The sequence below is a fragment of the Copadichromis virginalis genome, linkage group LG9 (genome assembly GCF_057382275.1).
Source record: "Copadichromis virginalis isolate Kocher_CV1m ecotype Utaka linkage group LG9, C_Virginalis_male_GT1.1, whole genome shotgun sequence".
Classification (NCBI taxonomy): domain Eukaryota; kingdom Metazoa; phylum Chordata; class Actinopteri; order Cichliformes; family Cichlidae; genus Copadichromis; species Copadichromis virginalis.
Window position 1 is genome coordinate 32,527,368 of NC_140626.1, and position 16,702 is coordinate 32,544,069.

The 16,702-nt window shown below is 37.5% G+C and overlaps 3 protein-coding genes and 1 long non-coding RNA gene across 4 annotated transcripts; 3 read left to right on the top strand and 1 right to left on the bottom strand.

Moving 5' to 3' along the window:
* Positions 1 to 2,282: 2,282 nt before the first annotated feature.
* On the bottom strand, positions 2,283 to 3,367 carry LOC146702288 (GTPase IMAP family member 7-like). Its single transcript, XM_085469242.1, has 2 exons — positions 3,321 to 3,367; positions 2,283 to 3,235 (listed from the first exon to the last, which is right to left on the bottom strand). Exons 1-2 carry the CDS (start codon positions 3,337 to 3,339, stop codon positions 2,538 to 2,540), a joined length of 717 nt encoding a protein of 238 aa, XP_085325368.1. The 5' UTR covers positions 3,340 to 3,367; the 3' UTR covers positions 2,283 to 2,537.
* A 125-nt stretch (positions 3,368 to 3,492) lies between these two features.
* On the top strand, positions 3,493 to 4,412 carry LOC146702289 (uncharacterized). Its single transcript, XR_014922290.1, has 3 exons — positions 3,493 to 3,543; positions 3,682 to 4,111; positions 4,333 to 4,412. It is a non-coding gene; the product is annotated as an uncharacterized LOC146702289 (long non-coding RNA).
* Positions 4,412 to 5,681, top strand: LOC146702290 (GTPase IMAP family member 7-like). Its single transcript, XM_085468919.1, has 2 exons — positions 4,412 to 4,418; positions 4,852 to 5,681. Exons 1-2 carry the CDS (start codon positions 4,412 to 4,414, stop codon positions 5,433 to 5,435), a joined length of 591 nt encoding a protein of 196 aa, XP_085325045.1. The 3' UTR covers positions 5,436 to 5,681.
* Positions 5,682 to 10,190: 4,509 nt separating this feature from the next.
* On the top strand, positions 10,191 to 12,303 carry LOC146702291 (GTPase IMAP family member 6-like). The gene is made up of 5 exons (XM_085468745.1): positions 10,191 to 10,216; positions 10,384 to 10,831; positions 11,049 to 11,104; positions 11,242 to 11,292; positions 11,422 to 12,303. The coding sequence occupies exons 1-5, from the start codon at positions 10,207 to 10,209 to the stop codon at positions 11,991 to 11,993; spliced, it is 1,137 nt and encodes a 378-aa protein (XP_085324871.1). The 5' UTR covers positions 10,191 to 10,206; the 3' UTR covers positions 11,994 to 12,303.
* The last annotated feature ends 4,399 nt before the right edge of the window (positions 12,304 to 16,702 follow it).

The following is a 16,702-nucleotide window of genomic DNA, read 5'->3' on the forward strand; positions in this document are numbered from 1 at the left end:
CTACATCAGCAGTAAAATATTGCTTTTCATCAAGTCCTTTCCTTCTGAGAGGCCTGCATTTACATCTTTGCCAAACCCTGGCATCTAAAACATTCCTTTTATATTTATGGTTTCAAGGGTGTGAGAGACAGAAAAAATTCCCCTTAAAAAGGCACATTTGGAATGCATCCAATTAAACTAGACATGGAAGATAGAGAGAATTTTGTTTTGATCTTATCAGATCCTAAAAATTCATACATCCTGTTCTCTGTTGGAACTGACAGGACTACATTTCCTTGTCATTATTTTGCATATCTAATTCATGTAAAAAAGAAAATGCAACCGGAACATCTTACAGAACCTGATAGAGATCTCAGAAATCTCTGGAAACTTTGGTTTCCTTGTTTACAGAAACGTGTTCAAGTGTGAAAACCTTGTTGTTTGGTTTAAAAGGTGTCTTACTTCCTTCTTGTGTGAAGGAAGTAAATACTTTTTATATAACAGATCTCAGATTTGTCTCCTTTAAAATATATTAAGCTCAAGATTGACAAATGTGATCAATCAACGAACCTCAACTGACCTATTCAGGTCCAACACTAAAATACAGAACAAAATCGCATTTCTTCAAATTAAAATAAGCCCTCAAAAAGTGAAAACTTTGCACTGACATCATTATACTGCTAATGCCAGCTGTTTGGTCAAGTAAGACTAGGTTTTGCATTCTTTCACACATGTACTTAAGTAACCAAAATCCAGCTCTGCTTTTTTACATTAAGCTTATTTACTGACTTTAGAATAGCTGACCTATTTTAACATTAATGTTAATTTTTGCACATCAGGTTATCTCACATATCAAACCAGCATATTAAGCTCATAACTCTTTTGCAATTGAATCTATTTAACACTTCAATTTCTTTTCTTTTTTTTGTTTCCACTTATTTATTAATCCTATTTGTATTTTATCCATTTGTACATATTAACGGGCATCTGCATGTGGACAGCAGGGAAAGAATTTCATTAGAGAAAAGCTTTTTCTTTGCACACATGACAATAAACGCTTTGAATCTTGAATCTTATTTCTAAACTTTTGTGTGAATGAGGAAAACGGTCCCTATTCAGTTCAGTTGAATTCATTTTTATTTATACAGTGCCAAATCATAACAGCAGTTACCTCAAGGAGCTTTATATTTTAAGGTAGAGACTCTACAATACAAAGAAGACTGAGAAGACAGAAAAAAAACTCAACAAACATATGACCCCAATGAACAACCACTTTGGCAACAGTGGGAATGAAGGGAAGCCAGTATAATCACTCTTCCTGAAGACTTTTCAGTGAATTTTTAGGACATCCTGATAATAAAGAATTACAGTGGTCCAGTCTAGAAATAATAAATACATGAACTAGTTTTTCAGTGTCATCTGAGCCAGGATGTTTCTAAAATTAAAAACGATGTAAGGAAATTATTTCTCAGGAGAGAAATTTTAAATGATTAAGATTCAAACACTAAATGACCAAACCATTAAATTATAAATGTCACCTCTTTTATTTACATAGAATATTGAGTCATTTTGTCAGTTCAAAATAGATCAACTAAATACTGAATAATAGAAAAACCTAATTCTGAACTACACTTTGAGAAATCCACATTTGACTTTTACAGTCAGTAATATCTTCTCTTTGAGTTCATTAGTTTTTTCTCCTTTTTATTAACACAGTGGTATTGTCTTTTTGGCATTTAAAAATATGTACATAGCCCAATGAATAATTTAAATTAAAATCTAAATAACTAAACATCCCAAATATATAAATGTAGTAAAATAAAGAATTTTTGAGGAAAAACTCACTCATAAGTTGCGCCTTATCTCTCATGGAAAATGAAATGTTGATTTTGAGCTGTTCAATTCAACATTGTTTAACTAACAGAGCTCCAGTTAAAGGAACTAAATGAATAGAATTTGCATGTATTTGTACATGTATATATTTTGAAAAATGTGTTTGTCCATGTTGTAATGTGAAAAATAGAAAAATAGAAAAAAATATTAAGAGAAAAAGATATCAATTTTATCAATTTTATTATGTTGTCCAAAACCTAACCCTTAACCCTATATTTTCAAAACATTTATAAATGGTTAATTGTATAACTTAATGAAAAGTCAACATTAAATATATGCACTATATTTCTAATGAAGTTTACAGTGATAATGAATACACACAATTCACATTTAATGCATAATACATTAATTAATGAATTTACATAGTGCAAAGTTTTAAATACACAATAAACTGTCATGATCACACATCCACTACAAATTGGACCAGATCCACCTAAGACAAAATATACTTTAGAAGCAGAGCTCATATTGTGATTATTATTTATTTTAAAATGCTTTTGTCTGTACCAAAACACCAAGAAGCAAAACAACATCATCAAAATATTTTTTTTACATTTTTTTCATACATCCAAGTTTATTGATGCTACACAGCAATATACATCGTAGGTCTGTGTCAGAGACTCCTAATCGATACATGCTGAGCCTAGATTCTTCATTACAATAGTTTAATCTCTGTGAAGAATGAGAAAAAAATTTTGAATACGCTTCAGTAGGGCCTCAAGGAACTCATACTGAACAGCCTTAAGTCCCATGATACCTGCAGCCTCCACCTCCTTGTACATGGCATCTGTGTAGTGCTTGCCCCCATTTGCTGCCACCATGTCATCAATCTTGTTGACCAGCTCCACCACCTGCGTTCTGTCTTTGCTGGTGTTTTCAAAGATGTGGAACCTGTTTCCACAGCTTTGGATGATGCGGCGAAGTCCTTCCTCAGCTTCACGTACGTACTCCTGTATGGTCATGTCACCAAGATCACCACCGCGAGTGAACAGCACGATCATGTGCTGATTTGCAGCCTGGCCAAACAGCTCCTGCAGGGCTTCCACTGAGTTTTTCTCTTCTTTGGTGAATCGACCCACTTGGATGACCAACAGGAACACATGAGGACCGGGACAGGAGACTTCAACACAACGCACAATTTCTCTTTTGATGAACTCATTTGATTTTGCAGTGTCCAGGATCCCTGGTGTGTCTACAACACTAACTACCCTGTTACCCCACTGAGTCACACCTTTCTGACAGACCTCAGTCACTGACCGTGATAAAGGAGAAGATCTGAAATATCTGTCTCCCAGAATGGTGTTTCCAACAGCACTCTTACCCACACCGGTCTTTCCAAGCATCACAATCCTCAAATCAGGACCTGAAACACAAATTACAACCTTGATTTAACCTGTATACACAACAAAAAACAATCATACAGACAGAAGATTAACTTTGAGTCTTACCTGCTGGAAATTTAGCCATCTTAATGTCACTGTTTTCACTGCACGTGTGAGCGAGAAGAATGTTAAAGCTTCTTTTCAACACATGGTTTATTTATAGCTCCACAGCTGACACACCTCCAGCATTTGCATAACAGGTACATATAATAAAGAGAGAGCGCAGCACAGCCTGCAGAAGACACCGTGCAGAGTTTTGACACACCAGACTAATGAAATATGTCTGAAGGTAAGTTTATTTGAAAAGGTTTCTTTGCTTTATAGCTGTTTTTTTTTAACAGTTTTAATGATTGAATTTTGTAGCAGTAGAGAGAAAATGTTGCTCTTAAACAGTGTCAGAGAAAAAGGATTTTGTGTTTGTTCACAGACAAAATTTCAGTCGTCATCCTGGGAAATGGGAAGTCTTTGAAGAAAGCGTTAATAACCAACATCCTGGAAGATGACATATCTGTGCTATCCACAAGAAAGATTCTAACAAAAACCAAGATATATGAAAACGAGACATATGTTTTCACATGCATGCCAGATTTGGACGTGCAATGTGATGACATAAAACAACAATTTGCTATGAATCCAGACCCTGACATGTGTTTGTTGGTGGTAAGATGTGACTTTTCAGTAGAAAATGTGTGGAATCAGATAGAATATCTGAGCAAGAAAAGTGGAACACCTACAGATACATTCACAGTTGTGCTGCCTTTGAGTTCTAAACCTACAGAGTACCCATTCAAGAATATGACCATGGAGCAGCTTTACAGAGAACTGCCTTACAAACAGCGGGGGTTAAGTCATAAGAGGTAAACCTAAAAAATCAGTAACATATAATGAATATTTATGATATCACATAAGTTTGCATAAGAAGAACAGTGTTTTATTTAATCTGAGTAATCATATTAATTCATTAGTTATTAGGTTTATTATTATTATATATATATATTGTAATGTTTCAAACATAATAGATCTTTTGCCCAAAAAACAAAGTTTCCTGGTGAGTTAATTTAGTTCTGTTATATTACAGGTCTGCTGCAGATCCCCAATCTATGACAGCTTTGGGAGACCTCAGCTTAAATTCATGTTTAAGAAGCAAACATGAATGGATGGAAGGCAAGACTCAGCTTTATCAGCAGTATCTCACAATATTGTCGTGTTCTGTGTGTGGATGTGTATGTCAAAAACATTTCTTTAGCCTTTTTATAAAAGTGGCAGATGTAACAAAGAGCCCTACACTATCCCCGTACATAGTTTCAAATGTGGGACATTTTTTGAAATTTTTATCTCTATTATTAACATTTTTTTTTTTACTTTTTATCTAATCAGGAAGTTAAAATATTGAGATAAAGAGTCTCTTGTGCAGGAATAGCATGGTGTAATTATGCGAACTGCATGCAGATATAATTATGTGTATACTTAAATGCGTATTTAACTGTTCAGATAAAAGTCTTGTAAGTGTTTTAGCTGTAGATGATTATTCTTCAGATCTGGAAAGAATATTTATTTCTATTTCACTGTCACTTATTTTTGTTCTTCATTGACACAGAAAATCACTTTGATACCAAAGTGAACCTAGTTCTTCTGGGAATGACCGGTACGGGAAAGAGTGCCAGTGGAAACACCATCCTCGGAAAGAAATTCTTCAAGTGTAAGCCGAGTACAAAGCCGGTCACCACAGAGTGCCAAAGGGCAGAATCAAAGATAAATGGCATACATGTACGTGTCATTGATAACCCAGACATCTTTGATGATGACATCAACCCACGAGTTTGGGACACACATGTAAAAAAGTGCAAACAGCTTTGTGAGTCAGAACCATGTGTGTATTTACTTGTGATGCAAGCAAGCAGATTTACAGATGGTGAGAGAAACATAATAGAAAAGCTAGAAAAAGCTTTTGCAAGCAAAGTTAGAAAACAAACAATCATCCTGTTCACCAGAGGAGACGACCTGCACTGTGCAAACATTAAGCTGGAGGATTTTCTTCACTCCTGCCAACCTGGTCTGAAAGAAATAATTCAGAAGTGTGACAACAGGTGTGTTGTTTTTGAGAACAGCAGGCCAACATCACATCAAGTGGCAATTTTAATGGAGAAAGTGATCAGGATGATCCAAGAACAGCAGCAATGATAACACTATGAAGTGCTTGGATATGATAAGTTGTTAAACAGAAAGATATAAACAGAGCATGAAATACTAGCCTGAACTGTTCAGTTAGAAATGTTGTCTTTTGTTTCCCTTTTTATTTGCCTTCGTCAAAATCAGCCTTTAATCAGCGACTGATTATGAATTCGGTTGTTATTGAAACTGGTGCATGGAGTTTGTCTCTTATTGTGTTTCTGTTTATAGCCTGTTGATGTAAATCATTCATGTTAAATTCACCAATAAAATGAAGTTTGGTAAATATTCATTGTTGACCAAAGGTTTTTCAAGTAACAGAGACCCTTTGATGATTCAAACATACCTTTGAAAAAACCTATATCTAACAATAATAGCACTAGTAATAAGAATACATACAGTAATCATAGCAAAAAAAAAATGAGCATTTGATGTTTGTGGATCGAACACTTGCAAAGACTCAGTGAAAATTTAAATAATTAAAATATGCAGATGTTAAACAAATATGTAGGACTTCTTTCTACTATTTGCAAAATATCTCTAAAATATGAGATATCCTGACTCAGAGTGACACCCAAAATCTAGTTCATGCACTTCTTGCTTCTAGGCTGGACGACCGTAATTCATTATTATCAGCATGCTCTAAAAACTTCCTAAAAGCCTTCAGTTAATCCAAAATGCTGCAGCAAGAGTACTGGCAGAGACTAGAAATGTTAGGATTTTGAGTTTATTATATTATTTATAATTTCTAGTCTTTGGTTTCTTTGAGTTCTGTCTTATGGTTTTTGTCTCTGTCTTCTCTAGTTGCTCTGTCTCCCCTGTCAGCTGTATCCCCTTGTCTAGTTCGCGTCTCTGTGTATCCTCAGTTGCTATATCCCCGTGTCCAGTCAGTGTCTGTGTCTGCACTGGTCCCACGTCTCTGTTCCCTCTGTTACAGTGCGTGCGAGTCTGTGTCTTTAGTTCAGTCTGTGTCATGTTTCCTGTTTTATTTTGAAAGTCCATGTCTGATGTTAATGTATCTGGTTTCGCTTCCCCTTGTCTCGTTAGGCCTGATTTGCCCCAGCTGTGTTTCCCTCCTGTTACTCATTCCCTGATTGCTCCCTCTGTGTATTAAAGCCCTGTGTTTCTCTGTGTCTGGGTTGCGATCTACCGTTTACCTAGCTGTGTGTTCTGTCAGTCCTCCGGTTTAAGTTTATTTAGATTTTTTCCAGTTATGTTATATTTTGAGTTTTACATTAAAGCTGTTTTGAGTTCACGACTGTCTCCTGAGTCTGCACCTTGGGTCCTATTCCTGTCTGCACACAGCCACTCATAACAAGAAAGAGAGAGCATGTTTCTCCTATTGGCTTCCCTTCATTGGCTCCCTGTTAAAACCAGCATATCCAGCTAGCATGGGCTAAAATAAAAATCAGCTGGAAAACCATCCGGACCTGGGGCTTTATTGTCTGGGTGATGCTGTATGGCTTCATGGAAGTCAGACATTGACACAGGTGGATCCAGAGCTACAATCTGTTCATCATTTAAATTCTGTAGATTTATATTGCTAAGAAATTCTTCAAAAGCAATGATGGAGGGAATAATCTGTGATGCTGTGAAGCTTCATAAAACTCATAAAAAGATGTATTTATTTGTTGTGGATCATGAGTAATGTTCCCAGTTGACTCTTTAATAGAATAAACAGTTGTGTTTTTATTTATTGATCATTACCCATTAGCAAGGAATTTCCTAAATTTATTACCACGTTCAAAGCTCTCCAATTGCAGATTTGCAACAATAACCATGTTCTTCTGTTAATTATTTCATTTCATTTAATTCTAGCTTTAGTTTTCTCATGGTGTTAATTATATGTTCTTGTGGCGAGGAAGCAGATTCTAAAGATTACATTTTTGTTTTTAGTACAAGTGTTTGTTCTTTTTCTTATGAGAAGAGTAAGAGAGAGTAAGAGAAAGAGTAAGAGAGTAAGAGAACTCTCTTTTCTGTCTCAGAGAGTTCGACTCAGTGAATGATTGCTGATAGTGTCTGTAATATCTCTTGTAATCCATCTGTTAACTAAAAAGTAGTCTATACAAGAATGTGTAATCCCTGAGAGGCGACATGAACACCAAGCATCACAAAGACCTAAATCACTCACATGTTGTTTAAGAATGTCTGCAGTCTGGCACTTCTTTTGACTCACTGAACCTGTCAATTTCTAGATTCAATACCAGATTGAAGTCTCCTCCTATTATAAGTGTGGTTTCAGAGTGATCCAAAAGTGAAGAAAAGAAGTGATGAAAAAAGGACGAGTCGTTGTCAATTTGGTCCATACAGTTAGTTCCATATGTATTTGGAAATACATATTTAGTTATTTATTTTTAATCTTTTTTACCTGTCTACTTAAACCTACTTAAACCTATTCCATTTGTAGTTATATAATGGACATGGATATAATGTAGAGTCTCAGCTTTCATATAGAAAATTCTATGTATAGAAAACTATTCCGCGCATAATTAAAACAGGTCCGCGGCTCCCAACCGTAGTAAAGGGACCTCTGGCTATTACGTCGGGTTCATGTCGGGCTCGTAACCAAAAACTAGCTTTACTTTGTTGTCTGGGTCAACTTTGCTAGCGAGAGACAGAGAGAGGCGTTGAAAGACTGCTCCAACGGAACTTATTGTTTCAGAGGAAAACACGAACACGGTGTACGGTCGAGTCTCAATAGATTACTTACAACTGGGCTACACTGCCCATGAGGCTACATTCTTTAGGGCTATGCCTGTAACACTCTGCCTGTTGCCTTTATATTGAATAATGTTTTGAACAATAATTTTTAAAAATATTTCTTCACGTCACTAGGCGGGCTGCAAGTAGAGGTCGCGAGATTGAGACCCAGGCTTTAGAGCCTCTTAATGTGTGTTTTATTTGGGTTTCCACCAGTGTGGAATTACCAAAAATAGATAGCAGACAACCTAGGGTGACCAACCGTCGTCTTTTCCCCGGACATGTCCTCTTTTCATGTTTTGATAAAAATGCCCAGGTTTCCCTATATTCCGACAGATATTTGTGACGTCATCCCCGAGTTGATGCTTTGTGAGTGCTTGTTTTGCGCTCACAAACGGGACAGACAGCATGCAGCAACGCGCCTAATGATGTTTAAAAGATCTCTAAAAGAAAGTCCATCTTTTCAGACGAACTGGAAAATAAATTTCCCTCGTACCAACCCAGTACTGGTAATTTTTCTTCTGCAGATGAGGCATTATTTCTGTAACATTATTTAATTCCAGAGGCTTTTAAGTTATTTTTTGCAATTGTTGACTTGTAAAAGGCTATATGACATATTTTATTTCACAATTCATTAACCGCACAGAGAAGACATCGTTGAAATATGTTAAATATGTTTCTTTAGGCAAGTTAAAACAGTAACTGTAACAGTTACTCATATTTTGTATTTTAAATACATAACGCCAGAACGTGTATTCTGTTACTCCCCAACACTGTCAATATAGCTACACCTCCTTGAGCTATACTGTAAAAGGTGTGAGGGAACTTTGGTAAGGTGGATGTGTGTGCAGATGATTTGGACATATGAGCTTCCTGTAGAAAGACAATGTCATTTAATCAATAAGTCTTTTAATGAAACCAACTCCATGTATTCCATGTAACAAACCTCAGGGTAATGAAAATAGACACGTCATTGTTTCCAGGGCCTTTTATGCCTTCTTTGGGATGCCTGGAAACACTACTCCATGAACTCACTAAGAACGTTAAAGTCTTTGTGTAGAATTTGTGCAGAACCTCTGTACAGAAGTCTCGACCGGCTCTCTGTTTAAAGGATCTGAGTCTTTGACCTATGGGGTTTTACCACGACTGATTAACAGAAACTGATGGTAGCTCCCCCCCTAATGATCTATGGCACTTGGAAATGTTTTGAAGGATTAATTTTTTTGGCCTGGGAAATAAGCCCCAGGGACCTGAATTTTTAGAAGCTATAATAACCTATTAGAACCTCAATAAGGTGGTTGCAAATAGTCATACCAAAAACAGGAAATGTCCACAAAATAAACTTTTAATTGTGACTTTAATTAATTGAAGATAGGACACTTTATTAAGTAAATTTTAAATAATTAAATCTAAACTGTTGCTAAATACCTACACTATTAGGTTTTAGTGAGACAGAGAGAGAACCACAGTGGGTTGGAAAAACACGACCAAATCCACTGTTTCTTGCTGCAAAAATGCACTGTGTGAACCAGTCCTTGACTCGTCTGCGATGACCCAATGAAACTAATTTTTATCTGCAGAGGGTCTCTGTTCATCCTCTGACACAACCAACATCCAGCGTTACCAGTATCCAATCATCTATTGTGACATCATCTGATTTGAGCTTATCTTACTGTTCCCTCCCCCCCCCTCCTCCCTTCATCGCTGTAGCAAAAGGTTTTTTTTTTTATTACAATAGTCACATTTATACAACATAATTCACTTCACTTTTCATAATTTCAACTTTGACTTCTTCTTATCACGTTGAACAGAATTACACTCTTTTCCCCTGTTACAAACAAGTAAATACTTCCATTGTCACAGAGTGCTTGCTCATAGGGCGTCATGTAACTGGGGTTTTCTCCCCACAATATCACAGATGTTGTCATCTCAAGGCTGTGTTAATTTTTTTTCAGTCTTGTTGCTGCACTGCTAAGAAAGTATTTGCAGACTTTGACACACCTCCAGCATTTGCATAACTGGTTCATATAAAACAAACAGAGTGTCACAGCCTGCAGACATCCACACAGCCTCTGCCTGCAGCATGTCTCATAGTAAGTTTACTGTCACTGTTTCTGTAATGTTATATTTTTAAAAAGCATAATCCAAGTCAAAGCAACACTTTTATATCTACTAAATATTTATTGAAATCACATGTTTAAATTTTATATATAGTGTTGTTACTATCAAAAAATAAAACTGTGATTCACTATTTTTACAGACAAGATTTCAGTTGTTGTCTTTGGAAAAACAGAGTCTTTGAAGAAAGCCCTAATAACCAACATCCTGGGGAAAGATTTGTCTGTGCTACCCACGAGAAAGATTCTCAAAAACATCGAGATATATGAGAATTATACATATGAGATCACATGTACACCTGACTTGTACTTATTCTGTGATGACATACAGGAACTATTTTCTGAGAATTCCCACAGTGACATGTGCTTGTTGGTGGTAGAGGATGGGTTTTCACCAGAAGATGTGGGGAAGCAAATAGAAGATTTGAGTAAGAAAACTGGAAAACCAAGAGAAGAGTTCACAGTCGTGCTGCCACTGACATGTGAACCCTCAGGTTACTGTTTCACATCCTGCACCATCCAGCAGCTTTTCAGTGAACTGGACAAACTGGCTAAACACAGACTACTGGTGCCAGGCTCTAAGAGGCAAAGGTGAAATTTGAGACTTGTTGAACTGTGACTGTTAACTTCATGCAAACACAATTTGAAGTATTTTCTTTATTTTAGCTCTGTACACAGATACTATAAAATGTTTGTATTTTATAGAGAAGGTTTGCATTTTTATTATTGTTATAAAAATAATTAAGTTTTTATAAAACAGTAAACAGCTGCCTGCTGAGTTTATAATTGCTCTGTAACAAAATTACAGGTTTGACTATGAATCACAAACAATGTCCAGATCACACAGTGACATAACAAAGCCAGGTAAACTCACATCTCTCTCAGGAGCGTCTTACCAACAAATACAAAAAGTTGTGCTGTTCCATGAATGAGAATATTTCACATGATCCCAGATGTGTCATTAAAAACTGACAAAATTCTTTTATGCCCTTTTAATTCAGTTGGCAGTTTTAGCAAAGAATTATTTACACACACCAAGAAGAGTTTAAAAAGTAAGATGCATGTTTTTACAACGTAGCTGAATTTAAAGAAACCATACATGTTTATTTTGTCATTTATTCATTCTTAAGGTAGGATACCAACTGATTTCTTTCCATTATTATTTGTACATATCAATACAGGAAAGCGTGCTATCACCACAGTGAACCTTGTTCTACTGGGAATGGCTGGAACTGGAAAGAGTGCAAGTGGAAACACCATCCTCGGAAAGAAGAGCTTCATGTCTAAACCCAGTTCAAAGCCGGTCACCACAGAATTCCAGGTGGCAGAAACTGAGATGAAGGACTTACGTGTACGTGTGATTGATAGCCCAGATATCTTTGATGATGACATTGAAGCATCAGTTTGGGACAAACATGTAAAACAGTGTAAACAGCTCTGTGGGTCAGAACCCTGTGTGTATGTACTCGTGATGCATGTGAGCAGATTTACAGATGGTGAGAGAGACATCATGGAAAAGTTAGAAAAAGATTTTGGGAGTAAAGTTAAAGAAAAAACAATCATCCTGTTCACACGAGGAGGCGACCTGCAGCAGGCAGAAATCACCTTGAAGGATTTCCTTCACTCCTGCCAACCCGGTCTGAAAGAAATAGTTGAAAAGTGTGGAAACAGGTGTGTTCTCTTTGAGAACAGCAGGTCAAGTTCACAGGAAGTGGAAAAGCTGATTGACACGGTGATCGGGCTGTTAGAATAACAGGCAATATAGATAAAATCATGTGCTTAGACATTTGGCCTTTTTTCTGTAAAGCTATGAATAATTTAGAGGGTGAAAGTTTATTCTGCAAATTGAAGTGACAGATTATAACAAAACAGTTGCCTTCTATATTTTATTTACTACAGTAGCATTTAAACAAGAAGAGTTTCCTTTTTAAAATATGGTTACTTTAAAGAGTTTTTCAATTTTTTGTTAAACAAACTACTGACTTCCTCACATAGTTCTGCTCATTAGAGTGTAATAGAATCAAATAAATGCTGAATTTATTAAACTCAAGTTATTTCATGCACCTAGTGTTTCTTTGTTTTCCGATATTTTTACCAGGCAGATCTATCACACACTAAGATATTGAAATATTACACAAAACTCAGTGCTTTGACACACAATAGGTATTCATGTAAAGAGAGGTAACCAAATATTAAGGAAAAATGTTGTCCTTACTGTTAATACTTAATACTTGAAATAGTTTTCCCAGGATGTTTACCATGGCCGCCCAGGACAGAGAGATTATATATTTTGAAAGCTCAGTTCCTGGTTAAATTTAAATAAATAAATCATTTAATTGATAATAATAATAATCACAAATAATTTGTTGTATGTAAAGTTAGTACCATAAATCTTTCACCTATTTATCGAAACATTTTCCAATTATAGTTATATAATGGACATGGACTAAGTGTGTCCATGTCAGCTTTCATTTGAGGGTATCCACATTCAAACTGTGTTTAGGATTTTCAGCTAATTAACATGTGTCACCCACTTTTTAAAGGGACAAAAGTAATTGGACAATTGACAAAGGCTATTTCATGGGCAGGTGTTTGAAATTCCTTCATTATTAATTGAGCAGACAAAAGGTCGGGAGTAGATCTGAGGTGTAGTGCTTCCATTTGGATGATTTTGCTGTGAACAGACAACATACAGTCAAGAAGCTCTCCATGCAGGTGAAACAAGCCATCCTGAAGCAGAAAAAAAACATCAGCGAAATTGCTACAATATTAGGAGAGGCAAAATCTACAGTGTGGAACATCCTGAGAAAGACACACGGCACTGGTAAACTCAGACCTGCACGTCCACGGAAGACAACAGTGGTGGATGATCCCAGACTCATTTCCATGATGAAAAGAAACCCCTTCATGACAGCCAAACAAGTGAACAACACTCTCCAAGAGGTAGGCGTATGGATATGAAAGTCTACCATGAAGACGACACTGCATGAAAGTAAATAAGACGGTTCACTGAAAGGTGAAAGCCACTCATAAAACTCAGGAATAGACAGGCTAGACTGGACTTTGCTAAAAACAAAAAAATCTAAAAAAGCCAGTACAGTTTGGGAAAAACATTCTCATGATAGATAAACGCAAGATCAACCTCTACCAGAAATGTGGCAAGAAAAAATACTGAGAAAGTGTGAAACAGCTCATGATCCAAAGCATACCAAATCAACTGTAAAACACAGCACAGGCAGTGTGATGGCTTGGGCGCGCATGGCTGCCAGTTGCACTGGGACGCTAAAGTTTATTCATGATGTGACACATGACAGAAGCAACACAATGAACTCCTGAGGTGTTCAGAGACATACTGTCTGCTCAAATCCAGCTAAATGCAATCAAATTGATTGGCTGGTATTTCATAAAGCAGATGTAAAAAGACCCAAAACATATGGCCAAAGCAACACAGGAGTTTATTAAAGTAAAGAATGACCAAATCAGTCACCTGATCTTAACCCAGCTGAACATTTCACTTGTCGGAGACTAAACTTCAGACATGCACACAGACAAGAAAGCTCCTTACCATGCATGAAGGGTTTCACCCCAAGTTCAGCACCCTGAGGCTGTATGCTAAGCGGAAGGAAGGAGGCCGGGGACTAGTGAGTGTCAGCACCACAGTCCAGGATGAGACAACGAACATCCAAGAATACATCACGAAGATGGCCCCAACTGACCGAGTGCTCAGTGAATACCTCAGGCAGCAGAAACTCAAGAAAGTGGAGGAAGGCGAGGAACCATCATGGAAGGACAGGCCCCTGCACGGTATGTACCACCGGCAGATAGAGGAGGTGGCTGATATCCAGAAATCCTACCAGTGGCTGGACAAAGCTGGACTGAAAGACAGCACAGAGGCACTAATCATGGCAGCACAAGAACAAGCTCTGAGCACAAGATCCATAGAGGCTGGGGTCTATCACACCAGGCAAGACCCCAGGTGCAGGCTGTGTAAAGATGCCCCAGAGACAATCCAGCACATAACAGCAGGGTGCAAGATGCTAGCAGGCAAGGCATACATGGAACGCCATAACCAAGTGGCCGGCATAGTGTACAGGAACATCTGTGTCGAGTATAACCTGGAAGTCCCGAGGTCAAAATGGGAGATGCCCCCAAGGGTGGTGGAGAATGACCGAGCTAAGATCCTGTGGGACTTCCAGATACAGACGGACAAAATGGTGGTGGCTAACCAACCGGACATAGTGGTAGTAGACAAACAGAAGAAGACGGTCGTAGTGACCGATGTAGTGATACTGAATGACAGCAACATCAGCAAGAAGGAACACGAGAAGCTGGAAAAGTACCAAGGGCTCAGAGAAGAGCTGGAGAAGAATTGGAGGGTGACCCAGAGGTAATTGGAGCGCTCGATGCAGTGACCCCCAAGCTCGGCGAGTGGCTCCAGCAGATCCCGGGAACAACATCTGAGATCTCTGTCCAGAAGAGCGCAGTCCTGGGAACAGCTAAGATACTGTACAGGACCCTCGAGCTCCCAGGCCTCTGGTAGAGGACCCGAGCTTGAAGCTTGAAGGGATTTTGTTTTATACATTATACATTACATTTGAAAATGTTTTTTTTATCTTATCTATTTTAATTCTTTTAATTTGATCATACTATCCCTCTGTTCAGCACTGTGCTATATAAATAAAGTTGACTTGACTTGACACTCTCTTAACGCCATCATGACAGTCCAGAGCTTCCTCAAATGGAATAAGGCTGCTGCCATAAGGCTGGGACAAATGTGACAGAAAGTTGGATACTGATGTTGAAATACCTGTAACACTTGTAGGTGGAAACCCACTAGTGTCTTATGTATATGTTTTCAGTGACGCTTGTGTTGATGAGCACACAATGAATCACAAACATCCAGGAAGGTTCGATAGAAGGAAATACTCTGAAAGAAATGTCAGAAAAGCAGGAAGTTCCCTGTAAACGATTTAATCAATAAAACTGTCATTGCTTGGCTTCACTTGATATTTATCTTGTTCTTTGGTCCACACAGTTCAGTACTCCTGAGTCATTCTTTCCCTTCACTAATACTTTAAACTTTCCAACCTCATGTGGCTGCATTACAACTTTGTAATAAAAATAGAAATTGAGCTCCTACCTATGCCACATAAAAGGGTTATAATAAGAGTGTTTCCATTTTTTTAAAAGGTTTCTCATTTCATTTACAACAACATGGTCTACTGTAGTGGCTCATTTTCTTTTCAGAAATTATTGTTCTGAATCTTAGTCCTCTGCTTCTCATATTTTTTCTTCCATTGTTGGCATCAATCTTCAAGGCAGGCTTTAATAAAACTCCAGGTCCAGCTGGTTTTCCAACAGTTTTATAAAGAATTTTGGCCTACACTAGAAACCACTATTTTTCAGAATGGTAACTCTTATTCAGAATGTCTGTGAAGGTTCTCAGTCATCCAGGTCATCGTAGTCTAAGGAGATTGGAAAGAAAAGCGTCTGGACTTCTTTAGGTTTCTTGAAGATGCTTTGCGTCTCATCCGAGATGCTTCTTCCGTTCTAACCGCAAATGGTGGAGAGTCTCAGATTTTAAACCCTATGGCAGTGTCCCCAAGAGGGTCATGAACCCCCTAATGATCCTCTATCGAATCAAACGAGTCAAGGTGTAAAAATGGGTGTGGGTCACAAAGAGCAAAGGTTTCCAGTCAATTCATTGTGAAACCTAGCCCCACCATATCGTCATTTACTGAGGTCAAAGGGCCAAGGTTTTAGTGGGCGTTAAGGCGTCTGGAAAGGGATCTCAAAACTGGATTATAAGATTGCAGACAGTTGATGTTGCAGCCCACCGCCTCTGTTCAAAGATGGTCATTCACAGTGGACATATATGGCTTCTTGCACTCCTCTTTCAAACCATCTGTCTTCTCGGTCCAAAATGTAAACATCCTCGAAACATTGACCTTTGTCCTTTAGACACAGATGAACCGCTAAGTCTTGTCCCGTCGAGGTGGCTCTTCTATGTTGTGCATATCTTATATTATACATGTAGTAGTGTGCAATACTCTAATAAAACTATTATTCAAAGTGTAAATGCTTAAATATTAGTCACTACTTTATCACTTTTCTTAATCGATGGCACATCACTTATGATTTTTTGGAGATACTTCAACACTTTAAGATTTCAAGAACTATCTTCACAAAAGTGGGAAAAAAATATTTAAATTAGATTTTAAATAATCTATAAATAATACTGAAGTGAAACTGTACTCAGAAGTACTGAACTGTCTATGGTGAAAAACAAAGTCAACATGAATTGAAAACAAGCAATGGCACCTTTGTTGATTAAAATCTTTGCAGAGAAGTGCCTGCTTCTGGCTGCCAACATTTCTTAAAAAGAAAAAAAAAGAAAGACAGAAAGAAAGAAAGACAGAAAGACAGAAAGACAGAAAGAATTTCTGCCTAACAAAGCTTCCT